The sequence below is a fragment of the Chaetomium fimeti genome (genome assembly GCF_033439085.1).
Source record: "Chaetomium fimeti strain CBS 168.71 chromosome Unknown B0H64scaffold_3, whole genome shotgun sequence".
Lineage (NCBI taxonomy): Eukaryota > Fungi > Ascomycota > Sordariomycetes > Sordariales > Chaetomiaceae > Chaetomium > Chaetomium fimeti.
Genome location: NW_026944331.1, coordinates 3310779 through 3327193, shown reverse-complemented (window position 1 = coordinate 3327193; position 16415 = coordinate 3310779). Strand labels below are relative to the sequence as shown.

Here is a 16415-nt window from a genome sequence, read left to right as displayed (position 1 = left end):
CTTAGACTCGCGAAGCCCACATATAACTGTACGGTATCTGTTCCTGAGTTCCACCGATACAAACCATCATTCCGGTTTCGGCCCAGCAACATCCAGCCCCTCTAGCCCCTGCATCGGGTCGTCGGGCCTCGCGTTTTGAGCCTGGTCCGTGGCGAGCCTGTCCTCCTCGCTAACAGCATTCTCGGCCAACCACCCTTCCTACACCGAGAGGTCAACACCAGTCCCATTTCAGAAGTGAAAAATAAACTGAGGCAAAAAAGACTAACCTGCTCCCAAACAGCGGTCTTCCCGCCGAGCGCCTGACCCGCGCTCTTGGGCGCCTTGGCCGCCGACACCTTGATGACTCTCCCGAACAGCTCGGCCTGGTCCATGTTGTCGATGGCCTCCTTGGCGTCCTCGACGTCCTCGAACTCGACGTAGGCGAACCCGCGGTGCGGCTCGGCCGCCGCCGTGCTGGGGTTCTCGTTCTTGGGCAGCGCCACGTCGGCGATCTCGCCGAAGGGCAGGAAGGCTTCTTGGAGCGTCGTCCGGGTCACGGCGGGGGCGAGCCCGCCGACGTAGACGGTGGATTTCCAACGGGAGGTGTCTGTCATTTTTATGGTTTCGTTTTTTTGAGGTGGTGAGGAGGGACGGGTTGCGTGTCTGAGTGAAATGGGCAGCCCGGTGATGAGGTCGTCCTCTCGTTTTTGGCTCTCTTAAATTGGATCACGGTTGGTCGCTCCGTCGTTTTATCCACCGCCGTGCTTGAAAAAGTCGCCAGATTCTTGTGGGACTTATTTATGCTGTTGTATAAGAGTGAGATTCGCCCGTTGTTGATGAAGATGGATATCACGTGCTTTGGCAGTTATTAAAGTAGAGAATGGATGTTGAGCCGTGAGAAGCTTGAAGTGATGCCCCGCCTGCCTGCCCGTTCTAAGCTCTCTTGAATTCGCTGGCTGTGATTTTAACTTTGATGCGCCATCCTTGACTTTAGCTCCGGCAAAAGAGCATATTGTGGTTGAACTGATGTAATAGAAAAGAAATATCTTCTATAACTATAACTAAACCTAATCATTCAAGTCTCTTATTTAATCAAGGCTCCTACTCTTTGTGGTTGAGGAGTGAAAGGTGCGAAGGCCAGAGTAGCACAGGGTTAGGGTATCTTGTCGATTTCGTTGTCACTTGCGGTTAGACAGCCGCCAAATTCTGGGGCGCATCCCCTGAAGACGCATTGCCTTGCTGGTTGCTTGCCCTGGCATCAAGGGCAATCTGGCAACAGGCCGCACCGATCCCGACTTGCACCGAACTGCACCGCACACCGTCCACCCTACGCCCTCACGGCTCGACGCTTGACGCGGTAGGGATTCTGGTGTTTAATTTCCTCTCGACCCAATTGTTTCGCCTACCCTTTCAATAATTCGAATAACCACCAACAACCCCCACTTTACAACGTAACACCGCCCTCGTCGTCTCTCCCCGAGTCGATCCCTATCCGACCTTCGCCATGGTCCGGTTGAGAGAGATCCCGCGGACTGCGGCCTTCGCCTGGTCTGCCGGTCCGAACCCAGTATTGGTTACAGGCACCAGGTCCGGCGCAGTCGATGCCGACTTCTCAGACGAGACCAAGCTCGAGCTATGGGACCTCAACCTAGACGCTCTCGATCAGGGCCTGGAGCTACAGCCGGTAGCCGGCATCAGCACCGAGTCCAGGTACGCGCATCGCATGGCTAGGCGTAGTCTCGACGCTAACACCATGAAAGATTTTACGACATAGCATGGGGCGCCCCCAGCGACGAGCACCCGCGGGGTGTCATCGCCGGCGCGATGGAGGACGGCTCGCTACAGTTGTGGGATGCCGCGAAGCTTCTTGCTGGCGAGGAGGCAGTCATGTCGCGCGATACCAAGCATACCGGGCCGATCAAGGCACTACAGTTTAACCCCCTGCGCCCCCAAGTACTCGCCACCGCTGGCTCAAAGGGCGAACTCTTCGTCTGGGACATCAACGACACCTCGACCGCCTTCCGCCTCGGCACCGCTGCCGCCCACGACATCGACTGCGTGGCCTGGAACCGGAAGGTGTCCAATATTCTGGCGACGGGCAGCGCTGGCGGTTTTGTGACAGTGTGGGATCTGAAGACCAAAAAAGCCTCGTTGACCTTGAACAACAACCGCAAGCCTGTCAGCGCGATCGCTTGGGACCCGACCAACTCCACCAACCTCCTGACCGCCACCTCCGACGACAACACCCCGCTGATTTTGCTGTGGAACCTCAGGAACTCTCAGGCGCCCGAGAAGACCCTGCAGGGGCACGACCAGGGCATTCTGTCATTGTCGTGGTGTCAGCAGGACCCGGGCCTGTTGATCTCCTGCGGCAAGGACAACAGGACCCTCGTATGGAACCCGCAGACTGGGGAGCGATATGGCGAGTTCCCGGAGGCCACCAACTGGACCTTCTTGACGCGCTTCAACCCTGGCAACCCCAACCTCATGGCCACCGCCTCGTTCGACGGCAAAATCACCGTCCAGACGTTGCAGAACACGAATGCCTCGGTTGTGCCCGCCGCACAAACTAGCACGGACGACGATGACTTCTTCGCCAAGGCGCCCACCCAACTTCAGGGCGCGTCGTTCTCCCTCGTGAGGGCGCCAGTTTGGCTCGAGCGGCCGGTCGGTGTTTCTTTCGGTTATGGCGGCAAGCTTATCACCTTTAAAAAGAATGACACGCCTGCCGGTCAACCCAGATCCTCCAAGATCCAGATATCCAGCTTCTCGGTCGATTCCGATATCGGCTCTGCTACCGAGAAGTTCGAGGAGGCGTACAGGCGCGGAGATGTCGCCGCCATCTGCGACACCAACGCTGCTGACGCCCAGACGGAGGAAGAGAAGGCTGACTGGCAGGTGTTGAAGGCGCTGAGCGAGTCAGACGGGCGCACCAAGATCCTCGAGTATCTCGGTTTCACCAAGGACGAGGAAGCCCCCAGCTCTCCCGAACAGGCGGAGGCCACCGAGCCCAAGGAAGAGCCGAAGGAGACGGGGCTGGCCCCGCCCCAACCCAACGGCGACGACGCGAAGAAGAAGCACAAGCGTGTGACGAGCATGTGGGGTGATCTTGACGAGGGTGATGATTTCCTGTCTGACCTCACCCCTGCCAAGGGCGCCAAGACGGACAAGCCCTTCCAGCTGCTGGGCGAAGGCAACACGGCCGAGGACCAGGTAACCAGGGCTATCATCCTCGGTAACTTTGAGAAGGCCGTCGATATCTGCCTGAAGGAGGACAGGGTCGCTGATGCCTTTATCCTCGCCAACTGCGGCGGAAAGGAGCTTGTTGACAAGGTGCAAACTTCCTACCTCGCTCAGAAGAAGGGCAGCCCGAGCTACTTGCGGCTTATCAACTCGGTCATCGGCAAGAACCTGTGGGACGTCGTGTACAACGCGGATCTTGGCAATTGGAAGGAGACCATGGTCACGCTCTGCACCTTTGCTGAGCCCTCCGAGTTCCCCGATCTTTGCGAGGCCCTCGGCGACCGAATTTACGAGTCTGGCTCGAGGAAGGATGCCTCCTTCTGCTACCTCGTGGGCTCCAAGCTCGAAAAGGTGGTGGATATCTGGGTTGTTGAGCTCCAGGAAGCGGAGCAGGCCGGGCTACAGGAGGCCAGCAACGACTCCACCTTCTCGATCCACGCCAGGTCGCTGCAGCACTTCATCGAGAAGGTCACCGTCTTCCGCCACGTCATCAAGTTCGCCGACGACGAGAAAGAACTCGCGGAGGGCTGGAAGCTTGGGTCGCTGTACGACAAGTATACTCAGTACGCGGATATCGTCGCCGCCCACGGCCAGTTGGCTGTCGCGCAGAGATACCTGGACCTCCTTCCGACCAACTTCCCCGCCGCCGAAGTGGCCAGGAACCGCGTCAGGCTCGCTACCCAGAAGGCTGCCCCCCAGGTCCCTCAAGTTGCCCAGCGTCAAACCGCCCCCATCTCTCGTGCGGCCTCCCGTGGCCCAGCGCCGATGGGCTACCAGCAGCCAGCGTCAATCCCCCCGCCCGGCCCCAGTCACTCCAACCCCTACGCGCCACCCGCTCCAGTCCAGGCCGTTGCGCCGTCGCCCAATCCGTACGCGCCTTCTACCGCGTCCCAATTTGCGCCGGCCGGAGCGTCCCCGTACGCACCGGCTGGGTATACGCCTTCCGCCCCGGCACCCGGGGGATATGGCGCCCCCCAGACCTTCACTCAGCCAGGAGCGCCGGTCCCTCCCCCTCCGAGAAACACTGGTCCTCCGCCCAAGATCCACAAAGATCCGGGCAGCTGGAATGATGTGCCTATGGTCACAAGGCCTCCGGTCCGCAAGACTACACCGAGCGTGGCACCTATCACGGGGCCTTTTGGCGGCCAGGCAGGGTTGCAAAGCCCTCCGCCTACCGGGCCTTATCAGCGGAGCGCGCCCACTCCTCCGCCTCCGCCTCCCAAGGGATCTGCCCCCCCTCCTCGCAGCGTGACATCACCACCTGTTGGGCCGCCGCCGTCGGGCCAGTTCCCCGGGCGTCCGGCTTCGGTGACGTCAAACCCCTCCAACCCTTATGCGCCTCCACCGGTGGCAGCAGGCGCCGGGATGCCCTCTCCGATGGTCCCTCCGCCCGCTGGACGGACCGCATCCCCATACAACGCTCCCCCCGCCGGTCCCCCGCCGTCCAACAGATACGCGCCGGCACCGTCAGCGCAGCCATACGGCCACGGGCCCACATCCACCCCGCTAGCGCCTCCTCCGGCTAACCCGTATGCACCTGCACCGGCGGCTCAACAACCCATGGCACCTCCTCCCCAGCAATTCACCGCGCCGCCACCTCAGGCCTCTCGGCCACCCGTCGGGCCCCCGCCCATGTCGGGACCTCCCCCGGCCGCGGGCGGCCCCCCGCCAGCAGCCCGAGCCCCCCCGCCGCAGCAGACCCCTCCGCCGCCGCGCGCGTCGGCGCCTCCCCCGCAAGCGGAGCGGCACCCGGCGGGCGACCGGTCGCACATCCCGCCCGGCGCGCAGCGCATGGTGGAGCTCCTGAGCCAGGACATGCAGCGCGTGGCGTCCAAGGCGCCGGCGACGTTCGCGCCGCAGGTCAAGGACACGCAGAAGCGGCTCGGCCTGCTGTTCGACCACCTCAACAACGGCGAGCTGGTCCGCCCGGACACGGTCGAGCAGCTGACGGCGATTGCCGAGGCGATTGCCGCTAAGCAGTATGATGCTGCGTCTAAGGGGCAGATGGATATCTTTAAGGATAAGGTGGAGGAGTGTGGGCAGTGGATGGTAAGTTTTCTTCTTTGCTTCTTCTCCTCCCGGCTGTTTGTTGCTGTTGTTTGATGCTAATATTGGGGGGGGGGTGTAGGTTGGGCTGAAGAGGCTGATTAGCATGAGCAAGGCTACGCCTTGATTGTGTTACGGGGTGGATTCAGGGGTTGGTTCAGGGGTAGGTTCGGGGCGGGGAGTGAAGAACGGGCGGTTGTGTTTATGGTTAGGATTAGAATGTAGCCAGGCGAAGAGAAAATGCGAGTTGATAGATTTATGACTTGGGCGTGCTGAGTGGAGAGTGATTGAGGCTGGAGTTGGGTAGAGTCCCCTCTCTGTGCATGCTCAGGGGGACTGTTTATTCTGCAAGGGTGTGTTCTGTCAACTGCCACGTCTCTCAGCCAACCCGAACCCTTCACGCTCAAAATAAATTCGCCGTTGAGCTCCATCGATAAGATAAGAGCAGGGACCTTCTGGATGCGACAACTCAGCAAGCCTCCACAAGACCGCTTCATTCAACACGTTTGTCCACTGAGCGAGCTCGACGTCACGAGGGCATATCGTCGCCCAACAATTTATAATTTGCGCCAACCTCCAACCACACACCACTAGTACTATCTACACACTCACATAAACGCTCGACCGGGAAAAGAGAGACAGGCAAACGATGACGGAAATGTTGACATCAGACGAAGAAGCTGCCGCGGCACGTGCTGCTGAGCAGGCGCGCCAACGCAAGGCCCGTCGCGAGGCGAAGATTAAGGCCGGCGCCGGGGATAGGTTGAATAGAATCACCGGTTTGGGAGGGGGCGTTCCGCGAGGTGAGTTCCGCCATAAGTAGATATCCTGTCCAACCAACAAACAGCTAGTTAACCACCCCCGTGTTCTCTAGACCCCGCGCCCGCACCGGCAGCCACAGCGACGACCACGACACCGAGCGCTCCAGTTAGTACCGCCGCAGCCCAGCATGCCGATCCCGAAGAAGTCGACATCTCGGAGCACTTCTACCAGCCCCAGACCACCGCGCGAGTGCCATCCCCCAACACCAACATCTCCGACGCCCAGCTTCGCCAGATGATGCTCGGTGTCGACCAGCCCGGCACCGCCACCCCTCCCATGCCGGGCATGCCGGGTATGCCCACCGCGCCGCCAGGCATGGAAGAGGACCCGATGATGCGCATGATGATGCAGATGCTCGGCGGCGGTGGCGGCGCCGGCGGCATGCCCGGGATGCCCTTCCCGCCGTCCACAGGCCCCGGCGGCGCGGCCCAACCCTTCCCACCTCAACAACAACAACAACAAGCCGCCACCACCCGCAGCGCCACCCTCTGGCGCCTCCTCCACGCGCTCATCGCACTCGCCCTCGGCCTCTACATCGCCCTGTACACGCCCTTCACGGGCAGCAAGCTCTCGCGGGACAGCGCGGCCGCGGCAGCCGCCGGCTCGGCCGAGGCGCGCGCCGACCCGACCGTCGCCGCCGCCGCGTCGTCGCAGAACTTCTTCTGGGCCTTCGCCACCGCCGAGGCGCTGCTGCTGGGCACGCGGCACTTTTTCGCCGACCGCGGCCGCAGCCGCCTGCAGACGGCGGCCGCGGGCGGGAGCGGCATGCTGGGCATGGTGGTCGGGTTCTTGCCGGCCGGGCTGAGGGCCAAGGTGGAGATGGCGATGCGCTACGGGGAGGTGCTCGGGACGATCCGGGCGGATGTGCTGGTTTGTGTGTTTGTGCTGGGGGTGGCGGCTTGGGTGAGGGGATAGGTTTGATTAATTAATTAGCTGGGTGGGAGGTTTCAAGTAATAGAATAAATAAGCTTTGGTTTGCTGTGTAGGTTGTGTGGATGTGATGTGTTGCCTGACGTGTGGATGTAAAGTCGAATCCAAGAGCCACATGCCTAGCCCCTTGATAAACACTAGTTAACTGCCTCAAAATAGTCTTGAGAGGGCACCTTTTGCTCGAGGAATTCCGATGTAACCGATCAGAAGTAGGTGCCCGCCATCGAAGGTTTGATCAGAGAGTATATACTGTATGCCCTCGCACGCGCCTCACCATTCATTAGAAACCCAACACAATGGCATAGACGGGTTCAAGCTGACCTCGATACACAGTTGAGAAAACACGATACTAGATAGACGAACACGAAAGTGCAACTTCCAGGCGTCGATAACGTTGATTAATCAACTTGGCTCACTACTATTACCCTAACGGACATAGCACACATAACCACCCCCTTTACACGCCCAGTTACTGCTCACCCTGACAACACCGCCAACAGCACAGAGATAGGCAGCGCCGCCACTCCCCAAAAGGAACCCATACTTCCCACCCGCCCACTCTCCACAAAGTAACAAGGAAAGCGATGAATCTAGCCGGCTGTATCAGATTCCACTAGTCTAGTAGTACCCAGCCAACATATATGATGTGATACGACGCTCGCGGCCAAAACCGACAAAACACCACACCAAACCAGACCAGACCAGACCAGACCAAGCCAAACCACACCGAACCGACCAACCATCGCAGCACGCCAGGTTTCAATCTTGAAAAAACTATGTATGCACAAATCGCTCCACGACCCTCCCAAACCCAGAATCCAACCCAAGCAGGCCAGGCCACAAGTAACCCACGCCAAAGATCCATTCCCGAACCGAGCCCGGGCCCAATATACCAACCACCCCAAGTCCATGCCGATGCCCATGTCCCATCATCATCAACACCCCCACCCCGCATCCACATGGTATATATATATATAGTTAAGTATGGAGAGTAGAAGACCGAGAACGACGGGGAAAACATAAAACGCGGCATAACCCCGAGAAGCCCATGCATAAAGAGGTATCTAAAGCAGAACCAAAAAGGGCGTTTGTTCCAAAAAAGAAATTGAAGCAAAAAAAAAAAAAAGGGCAAAGGAAAAGGAGGGGAAAATGTGAGACGCAGATGCAGTACCCATGGCCCATTTCGCCCGTCCATCCATCCATCCATCCAGCCATAACCCCGCAAGCGAAAAGGACAGACAGGATGCATAGGTAACAAAAACTCGCTCAGCACACAAACACACGCACGCACACACACACACACACCCCGATCCCGTCTTCAGACCGACGTGACACGCACATCCGCCTCCGCCGCCTTCTCACCCGATTTCGGTCCACAGGGTGCGGGAGGTGGTGGTGGCGGTGCCTCTCCGGGCTCGCACGAACCCACAGGATTGGCTTGTGGGTTCTTGACGACGACCCGGCCCTGCGGCTGCGCTTCAGCCGGGGCAGCCGGGGCAGCCGGGGCAGCGGCGACCGCAACCGCAGCCGCGGTCGCAGCCTTGGGCCCCTCAGCCTCAGCCTCAGCCTCAGCCTCAACCTCGGCCGCGGCCGCAACATGCGGCGCGTCGGCGGTCCCGTTCGGCACGGCGGTCAAGGCGGCGTCGCCGAGCAGGTAGGCGTCGAGCTTCTTCTTGAGCACCTCGGAGCGGACGGGCTTGGCGAGGTAGTCGTCCATGCCGGCGGCGAGGCACTTTTCGCGGTCGCCCTGGATGGCGGAGGCGGTCATGGCGATGACGAGGACCCTGCGGACCGACTCGAGGTCGTCGTCGCGCAGCAGCTTGGTGGCCTCGTAGCCGTCGAGCACGGGCATCTGGACGTCCATGAGGATGATGTGGTAGGGCGTGCCCTTGCGCGCCTTCTCGCGCAGGCCCTCGACGGCCTTCAGTCCGTTGTCGTACGTGTCCACGTTGGGATACCCCAGCCGCTGCATGTACTGCAGCGCGATGCGGGCGTTGATGACGTTGTCTTCCGCGATGCAGATGCGGAGCTCCGACTTGGGGATCTTGGAGAGGTCGGGGGTTGCGGGGGCTGTTACTGCGGCGGCGGCGGCGCTGACCGAGGACGGGAGGTCCTTGAGCAGGAGGGAGCTTTGTTGTCTGGCTGGGTAAGGTTTGACGGGTTCCGGGAGGGTGCCGGGCGGGGCGAGCTGTTCGTCGCCGGCGACGACCTCCGGTCGGGCCTTGTCGAAGGTAACGGTGAACCAGGCGGTGGTGCCGACGTGTTCTTGGCTTTCAAGGCGGATCGTGCCCTGCATCATGGTCTCGATGAGTGACTTGCAGATGCTCAGGCCGAGGCCGCTTCCGCCATACTTGCGCGCCGTGCTCGCGTCCGCTTGGCTGAACGGTTGGAAGAGGTTCTCGAGCTGCTGCGGCGAGATCCCGATGCCCGTGTCCTTGACCCAGAATGTCAGCGTCGCGTTGTCATCGACTTGCTGTTCGATCCGGGCGCCGATGGTGATGGATCCATCCTCGGTGAACTTGAGGCTGTTTCCAATGAGATTGCCCAGAACTTGATGGAGCCGGATCGGGTCGCCGTAGATGAGCATGGGCGGTAGGTTGATATCCTGGATGATCTTGACGTTCTTTTTGGACGTCTTCTCCCTGTTGCTGTACGAGGCTGCCCGGACGACTTCGCGCACCATCTCCTCTGGGTTGAAAGCGATGATGTACAGCTTCATCTTGTCGGCTTCCATTCTCGAGAAGTCGAGGATGTCGTTGATGACCGTCAGCAGCAAGTCGGCCGAGACTCTGATCGAGTCGGCCATCTCTAGCTGCTCCTTGTTGAGGTTGCTATCTCTCAACAGCTCGGAATTGCCGATAACGCCATTCAGCGGCGTGCGCAGCTCGTGGGAGACGTTGGCCAGGAAAATGGACTTTGCCTTCGTCGCATCCTCAGCAAGCTTGACGTTGCGGATCGCCTCGGCCTCGGCATTCTTCGCCTTGGTCTCGGCCTCGATCGCCTTGGACAAGGCGCGTTTCTGGAGTGCGACCATTGAGATGTTCTCTGCCGAAACCTTCTCGACCGACTTCATGGCCAGCGCATTGGAGAAACTGATGCCGATCTGGTTCACAAGAAGCTGCAGGACACTGACGTTGCGGTCCGTGAACGAGCCGGAGGTGCCTTCGAGATAGAGGACACCGAGCAGCGGCTTCGACCCGTGGCAAATGGGAATGGCGATGACAGCCTTGCTCCCCGGATTCCGCCGCAGCCAGAACTCGCCGACGTTGCCGAACCGCTCGTCGTTGAGGAGGTCCTGGAGGAAGACGGCCTCGCGGAAACGGGTGCAGTAGAGCACGACGTTCTCGGCGACGAGGTCGGTCACGCTGAGCGGGATGCCCGGCATGTGCGCTTCAGCGCCCTTCTCGGGGTCACCGCTGGCGGCGACGCACCAGTCGCCGCCCTTCTCGTCGGCCCCTTCGTCCTGCACTACGATGGCGGCGAGCGTGGCGGACCCACTGCACGTTTGGAGAATCACGTCGCACATGGTCTTGAGGAGCTCGTCGATCCTCAGGACTGAAGAAATGACCTGGGAAGACACGAGGATTGCATGCAGATCGATCATATCGAGGGCAGGCAACCCGACGCCGGCCTCGGGCTGCATCGAACCGCGCCAGGCCGACATGCGCTCGCCTCTCAGGGCGGCCACGGCGGCCTGGGTGGATTGCTGGGCATCCTCGGTGCCGTTGTCATCGACATTCCGGTACTGAACGGTCGCAGCATCGGCAGAAAAGTCGGTCTGCACCCCCTGATCGAGCGTGCGAGGGTTCCGCATGGCCCGTTGAAGGATGATGCTGTGGTCACTCTCGATATGGTCCGCAACGCCCGTAGCGCCGAACTGACGGAACAGGGAAACGGCTTCGCGTAGCGCGGAGCGGGCGGAGCGGCGCGCGTTGTTCCTGATGAAGATGTTGGCCATCAAGTAATTTCCGAGTGCTTCTTCGAAGGTGAAATTGTGCTCCGAGGCATGATCTAGCGCCTCTTCATACTGCCGGATAGCTATTCCGTGATTCCCGAGCATTTCCGAGACGGAGGCGTCTAGCAGCTTCGACCAAGCGAGATAGTTGACGTCATCGACAACCTGCCAATCTTTGATGCGTTTGCTGAGCTCCTCCACCTTTTTGACCCCCTGGTTAACGTGTTCCTTGAGGCCCTCTGCTCCTGGCGAGAGGGGGTCTCCTAGCCGGCGAAGGACGGCGCCGGCCAAAGCCAAGCCGTAGAAGAGCATCGCCAGCCTGGTGTTGCGAGCCGACCACAAAAGATGCGCCCGTTCCTGGCAGGCCTTGCCGAGCTCAATCGCCTGGTCGTAGTGCCCGTAGAGGAAAAGGGGTACAATCTCCATGGTTTCGTAGATCAGCAACGACCGGCCGCCATTGTTAGTGTTCGCCATGAGCCAGTTCTTGTAAGTGATGGTGTCATGGTGCTCGTCGCTCATAACCACGAGGGGGTTCGCGGACCGAGTCTTGCCTTGCAACGCACGGCAAACTTGTCTGACAGCAATGAGGAGCGTGCCGCCGCGCGTGTCGAGATGCCAGTTGGGAATCTCTTCGCAGCCATATTGGCAGAAGGCTTCGAGATCGGCGCAGTTCTCGCTGGCATAAAACTTTAGCTGTGCTGCGAGCGCGAAGCTGAGGATGGTTGATATCCTATCTCCGGCGGCCAGGGTGTAGTCCACCATCCCCTCAATCTGCCCGACCGACACGTCGATGGGATCCTGCACATGACCGACAAAGTTGGCATATATCATGTAGCCCCGCGAGATAGAGAACGGATCGCGGGATTTATCTAGGAGCTCGAGGCAAATGCCGGCCAACTCGGCCGCCAGCTTGGCGTTGTTGAACCGCGACAGGGCGACGATAGACATGTACAGGAAGCCCATGCCCGACTGAGGGTAGCCCCCCCGGCTGAAGTGCGTCTCTATCATCAGCAGAGTCAGCTGGTAGAAGGCAGCGCACTCGGTCCACCACCCGGCGCTCGTCGTCTCCGCTAGCACCGCGCCGATAGATACCAGCATCGGGTCCGGCGTGGCAACAGGGCTAAGCACCTGTTCGCGATTCGTTGTCCGGATTTTCTCAGTCAGACGCTCGAAATGCTGATCGCACTTCTCCATGCTCGGGGAGTTATCGACGGCCATATCGAGAGCAACCAAGCACTGTTGTAGGGAAGCCAAGGCCTCGTTCGAGTCACCAGCCTGGGCAAATATCCTCGATTGCAGCACCCATGCGGGGGCCTTGTCAAAATCTGTCCTCGCGTGGTCGAAGATTGTTTGCAGAAGCACGCTGGCAGCACTCTGATGGCCCATAAACAAATAGCACTCGGCAGCTTGCAGATAGATCTGGAGAGTCTCGTTGTACGACACGTCCTCGGCGCTCTCATCCCAGGGATTCGACTGCAGCAGGGCCACGGCGTGACTGAAGTATTTGGCCGCTGTGGGACGTGCGCCGCTCTCGGTCGCCTCATGTGCGCGTTCAAACAGCAAGTTCCGGAAGGCTCGCCGATGCGGTATCCGTTTCTTGATGATGTGGACGGACTCGCAGATATGGGAAGCGGCATTATCTTTCAGGATCGGGTCGCCCGAGTAATGTTTGAGGAGCACTTGCGCGATCGCAAAGTGCATCGACCGGGCATTGCACTCCTTGAGGGCAGCCGCGGCTTGGATATAGCGGTCGTGGGCGAAGCGGAAGTGATCATCTCGGTCGCAAGGGATGATGATGAAGGCTTGGATGGCGGCTTCGAGGCCCGCGACGACGTCCACCTCGCAGGAGGCGGCAACCAACGGCTCACCCGGGTTTTCTGGGCGATCTTCCACATACCGTTGCCCACTCATCAGCTTGCAAATCAGATCAAAAGAGAATGTCTGGCCCAGCAGGGCGGCCCAGGCAAGAATGGTTCTGGAAGCCGCCGGCAGCTCGCTCAGGCGGCGGGTGATGAAGGCAGTGTCAAGGACGTCGTAGTCTTGCTCCCCTTGGAATTGATCAAAAAGCTTATCCAGGTCATACTTCCAGTGGCCGGTGATGTAGTCGTACCAGATGCACTTCTTCCGGTAGCCCGCGCTGAGCATTTCCCGCATGTAGAAGGGGTTTCCCGCCGTCTTGGATTGGATGACCAGGGCCAGAGGGAGGACTCTTTCCTTGGGCAGTGAGAGCGTCGCGGAAACATAGCGAACTATGTCCTCTTCACCAAGCGGCGCGAGGGTGATCTTGGTCATCCTTGGACCGCCGCCCTTGGGGAAGTCGTCCGATTTGGGGGGGGTCAATAACCTGCGCACCGCCTCGGGAGCGATGTCCTCTGGGCGGTATGTTATGATGAGCATGAGTTTTAACCTGACGCTAATGATCTGGCTAATGAGTTCTAGGGATTCATCGTCTGCGTATTGCAAATCATCCAGGCAGAAGCAGATGAACTTGTGTTGGGTGAACACCCTCAGCACATCGAGGAAGGTAGTCATGAGCCGGTTGGTTTTGGTCGAGGCGCCGGCACGGAGGAATTCACGCGAACTTGGCGCCGAGCCGGAGGACGCTCGGAGGGTGGAAGGGGTTGACACGGATGCGGTGTCTGGGGAGGAGCCGCGCTTTTCGAGGTTGGGCCTAGGAGCCTGGGTACTATTGGAAGAGGGACGTGTGAGCGGCGAATCGGCTGCCGGGGGCGGGAGGATAAATTCCGGGAGATCTAGGATTTTGTGCAGCATTGGCCAAACCGGTTGGACGTGATGCTTCAGGGACTGATGGAACGCCGTCTCCGTGTTCCGCTCGCCCTGCACCTGGCGGAATAGAGAGGAGAGGAGCTTCAGCAGAGGCCCAAAGGGCGTCCGCCTCGCCCGGTCGAACTTGGCCGTCGCGCAGTAGCCTCGTCTGCGGGCGTCTGGGAGAACAGACTGGACGAGGCAGCTCTTCCCGAGCCCCCCGGCTCCTTCGATCAGGACGATCTCGCAATGGCCCTGTCTCCTGAACTTGGCCGAGCCGAGTTGGCGAGCCAGGCTGGCGGACGAAGAATCGGTCACCACGGTGGCGTTATGCCGCGAAGCCTCCGAATTGTGGCCATCACCCGTATGGTTGCTGTCGAGCAATGAATGCTTGTCCCATGCACGAGGGGGGCGAGGGCCACCCGACAAAGTCGAGACGCCCGACGACATGGTCGACAGGGACGCCGCCGCCGAGTCGGTGATTATGGGCGGAGACTGTTGGGATCCAGACTTGGACTTGTTGTCTCCCTGTGGGATCGAGGGGCTATGGCGGTTTATCCCACCGGCCGAGCTTCCGCCGTCGCTTGAGCCGTCGGCGGCGTCGTTGAGATCGGTACCAAAGCTCGATGCGTCTGAATTCCGGTTCGTGGTGCCGTTTTGGGTCAAGGTGTGGTTTTTGGCGACCTTCTCGATGAGGTTCACGAACTCGGCTCGTTCCTGTTCTCGGCCAAGCATACCGGTTGGTAGCCTGAATGAAGATGAGACGTCCCTGGAACCTATCGGCCAGTCGCGGAGCGCTGCTGAATCGCCATCGCTGAGCATCTTTTGGACGGCCACGAGGTCGTAGCGGAGACCACCGGCCGAATAATACCTGTCGGCGACGTTCTTGGCGGTGCACTTCTGAATGATGCGGCCGACGACCTCGGGAACGTCCATGCGTATCGCGGTGACGCTGGGTATCCTCCGGCCGAGCACAGCCTGGACGATGTCCAGCGGTGAGTCTCCCTGGAACACGAGCTGCTGCGTCAAGAGACTCCAACACAGGATACCGAGCGAGTAGATGTCGGTGCGGGTATCCGGCTCGGCCGGCATCCGCCCCGTCTGCTCGGGGCTGATGTACTGTAGCTTGTGCTTGACACCTATCGCCTTGGAAAAGGCCGACCACCCCGTGCTCGTTAGGCCGTGCTCGAAGGATCGGAGCCCCGACCCGAACGACACCAGCTTGACCTTGTTGGTTTCGATGTTATAATGGAAGGCGTCCCCACGGATCTCACCATGAACGATACCCTGCCCGTGATGCACGATCTCCAAGCACTGTGCGGCACCAATCGCGAAATCTAGAAAGTTTTGTAGGCTGATGGGGGGGGCTAGCCTGGGGGTGACCTTCCGACGTGGTTCCCACCGATCACTATCTCTTTTGGCAAAGTAAAAGGCGGGCCCAAAATCCAGAAGTTTTACCAGAGAATTCGGGCCGGGATCCTCATAGATGGCAACGATGATGGGTCCTCGGTCACCGGGCGCCGACGGCAACCGCATCACATCCAGTGGCTTGACCATGCGCTCCCCTTTCGGGTCGACGCTGGAGACTAGGCTTTTCGAGATGTAAAAGGCCCTCTCCTCGCGGAGAACGTGGTACGACACCCTTGCGACCACGTGCTGCTCAATGGCGGGGGCGTCCGTGGCGGCGGCGGACGACCGGTCCGAGATGGACTCGGTCTCTGACGAGGAAACATGGGAACGATGGTCTGAAGATGAGGCTCGGCTAGAGGGAATGAAACTAGGCGCGATAAGCGGGTTGGCCGCGTGATAGGGCGCGGGGGGCGTGATGGTATTCGCGCCGGACGGGCGTGTCGAGTGAGGCGAGACGAACCGCGTGCCGAAGACTTGCCAGTTGTCATAAGTCGAGTGGAAGGGCTGTCGGGTATCGTCCCAAGTGTATCCTGCGATCTGGCGCAGCCGCTCGAGGATGCGGGCCGGGGATTCGAGTAGCTGTTCGTCGAGCGGCCATGCGGAGGCACCGGCGGCGGAGTCCATATCGTCGCGGACAGCCGGCCGGAGAGGAGGCGGGGGAGGCGGGGAGGAGGAGGAGGAGGCGGAGGGGGGGGAGTACCTGAGGGATCCGCGGGTCTCAAGTATCGAAGGCTGGCCGGGCGGGAGTCAACGTTGAGCCTGTCATGTTATACCGCTTCTGCTGCTTGTTGGTGATGATGATAACCATCGCCCGCACACTCGAGTCGTTGCGAGGGCAAAACGGAGATTCGGCAAGCGGGGGCGTTGGCAAGTGGCAGCAGTCTTAGAGCGGGTCCCCGAGCCTCGCTTGGGACTCTCCAAATTTTGCGGGTGCCGTGTCCGGATGCTTTCCGGGGCCGTTTTGGTCAACCTGTCCGGGGGGGGGGTGTGGAGGTTTTTCTCCGGAGGGCAAAAAAAAAAACTAAGAAGAAGGGGAAAAAAGAATAACACCACTTCTCGGCGGGGTTGTTGGCAGCTGCTTGCAAAAAAGGTCCGTGGTGGCGGTTGGCTTCCGTTTGTGGTGCGTGTGCGATAGAGGAGGCGAGTTGCCTGTTCTGTTGTGCGCGCAGCGGCTGTTGCCGTTCTTCCGGGAGTGCAGCAGTTGCCTTACCTAACTGCGTCGTGGCGGCGGCGGACCGCGAGTCAAGACTCGAAAGAGCTCAAG

At 60.1% G+C, this 16415-nt stretch overlaps 5 protein-coding genes across 5 annotated transcripts; 2 read left to right on the top strand and 3 right to left on the bottom strand.

Moving 5' to 3' along the window:
• Positions 1-28: 28 nt before the first annotated feature.
• On the bottom strand, positions 29-1003 carry B0H64DRAFT_129705 (uncharacterized protein). The gene is made up of 2 exons (XM_062798100.1): positions 267-1003; positions 29-198 (listed from the first exon to the last, which is right to left on the bottom strand). Exons 1-2 carry the CDS (start codon positions 591-593, stop codon positions 67-69), a joined length of 459 nt encoding a protein of 152 aa, XP_062661192.1. The 5' UTR covers positions 594-1003; the 3' UTR covers positions 29-66.
• Positions 1004-1220: 217 nt separating this feature from the next.
• On the top strand, positions 1221-5529 carry B0H64DRAFT_339567 (uncharacterized protein). The gene is made up of 3 exons (XM_062801206.1): positions 1221-1689; positions 1740-5271; positions 5351-5529. The coding sequence occupies exons 1-3, from the start codon at positions 1484-1486 to the stop codon at positions 5393-5395; spliced, it is 3783 nt and encodes a 1260-aa protein (XP_062661191.1). The 5' UTR covers positions 1221-1483; the 3' UTR covers positions 5396-5529.
• A 219-nt stretch (positions 5530-5748) lies between these two features.
• On the top strand, positions 5749-7377 carry B0H64DRAFT_431561 (uncharacterized protein; the record flags this gene model as incomplete). The annotated part of the gene is made up of 4 exons (XM_062805978.1): positions 5749-6071; positions 6143-6964; positions 7180-7229; positions 7354-7377. The coding sequence occupies exons 1-4, from the start codon at positions 5918-5920 to the stop codon at positions 7375-7377; spliced, it is 1050 nt and encodes a 349-aa protein (XP_062661190.1). The 5' UTR covers positions 5749-5917.
• A 19-nt stretch (positions 7378-7396) lies between these two features.
• B0H64DRAFT_392765 (uncharacterized protein) lies at positions 7397-8146 on the bottom strand. Its single transcript, XM_062803583.1, has one exon. It carries the CDS (start codon positions 8072-8074, stop codon positions 7634-7636), a length of 441 nt encoding a protein of 146 aa, XP_062661189.1. The 5' UTR covers positions 8075-8146; the 3' UTR covers positions 7397-7633.
• A 30-nt stretch (positions 8147-8176) lies between these two features.
• Positions 8177-15934, bottom strand: B0H64DRAFT_129665 (uncharacterized protein). The gene has a single exon (XM_062798099.1). It carries the CDS (start codon positions 15773-15775, stop codon positions 8339-8341), a length of 7437 nt encoding a protein of 2478 aa, XP_062661188.1. The 5' UTR covers positions 15776-15934; the 3' UTR covers positions 8177-8338.
• Between the last annotated feature and the right edge of the window lie 481 nt (positions 15935-16415).

What these genes read in the sequence shown, in the direction of transcription:
- B0H64DRAFT_129705 (XM_062798100.1), bottom strand. Translation starts at nt 593, where the DNA reads ATGACAGACACCTCCCGTTGGAAATCCACCGTCTACGTCGGCGGGCTC. An exon ending in AGACCGCTGTTTGGGAGCAG is followed by an intron (nt 199 to 266) that starts GTTAGTCTTTTT and finishes CTCTCGGTGTAG; the next exon opens with GAAGGGTGGTTGGCCGAGAA.
- B0H64DRAFT_339567 (XM_062801206.1), top strand. Translation starts at nt 1,484, where the DNA reads ATGGTCCGGTTGAGAGAGATCCCGCGGACTGCGGCCTTCGCCTGGTCT. An exon ending in GGCATCAGCACCGAGTCCAG is followed by an intron (nt 1,690 to 1,739) that starts GTACGCGCATCG and finishes ACACCATGAAAG; the next exon opens with ATTTTACGACATAGCATGGG. An exon ending in AGGAGTGTGGGCAGTGGATG is followed by an intron (nt 5,272 to 5,350) that starts GTAAGTTTTCTT and finishes GGGGGGGTGTAG; the next exon opens with GTTGGGCTGAAGAGGCTGAT.
- B0H64DRAFT_392765 (XM_062803583.1), bottom strand. Translation starts at nt 8,074, where the DNA reads ATGCATGGGCTTCTCGGGGTTATGCCGCGTTTTATGTTTTCCCCGTCG.
- B0H64DRAFT_129665 (XM_062798099.1), bottom strand. Translation starts at nt 15,775, where the DNA reads ATGGACTCCGCCGCCGGTGCCTCCGCATGGCCGCTCGACGAACAGCTA.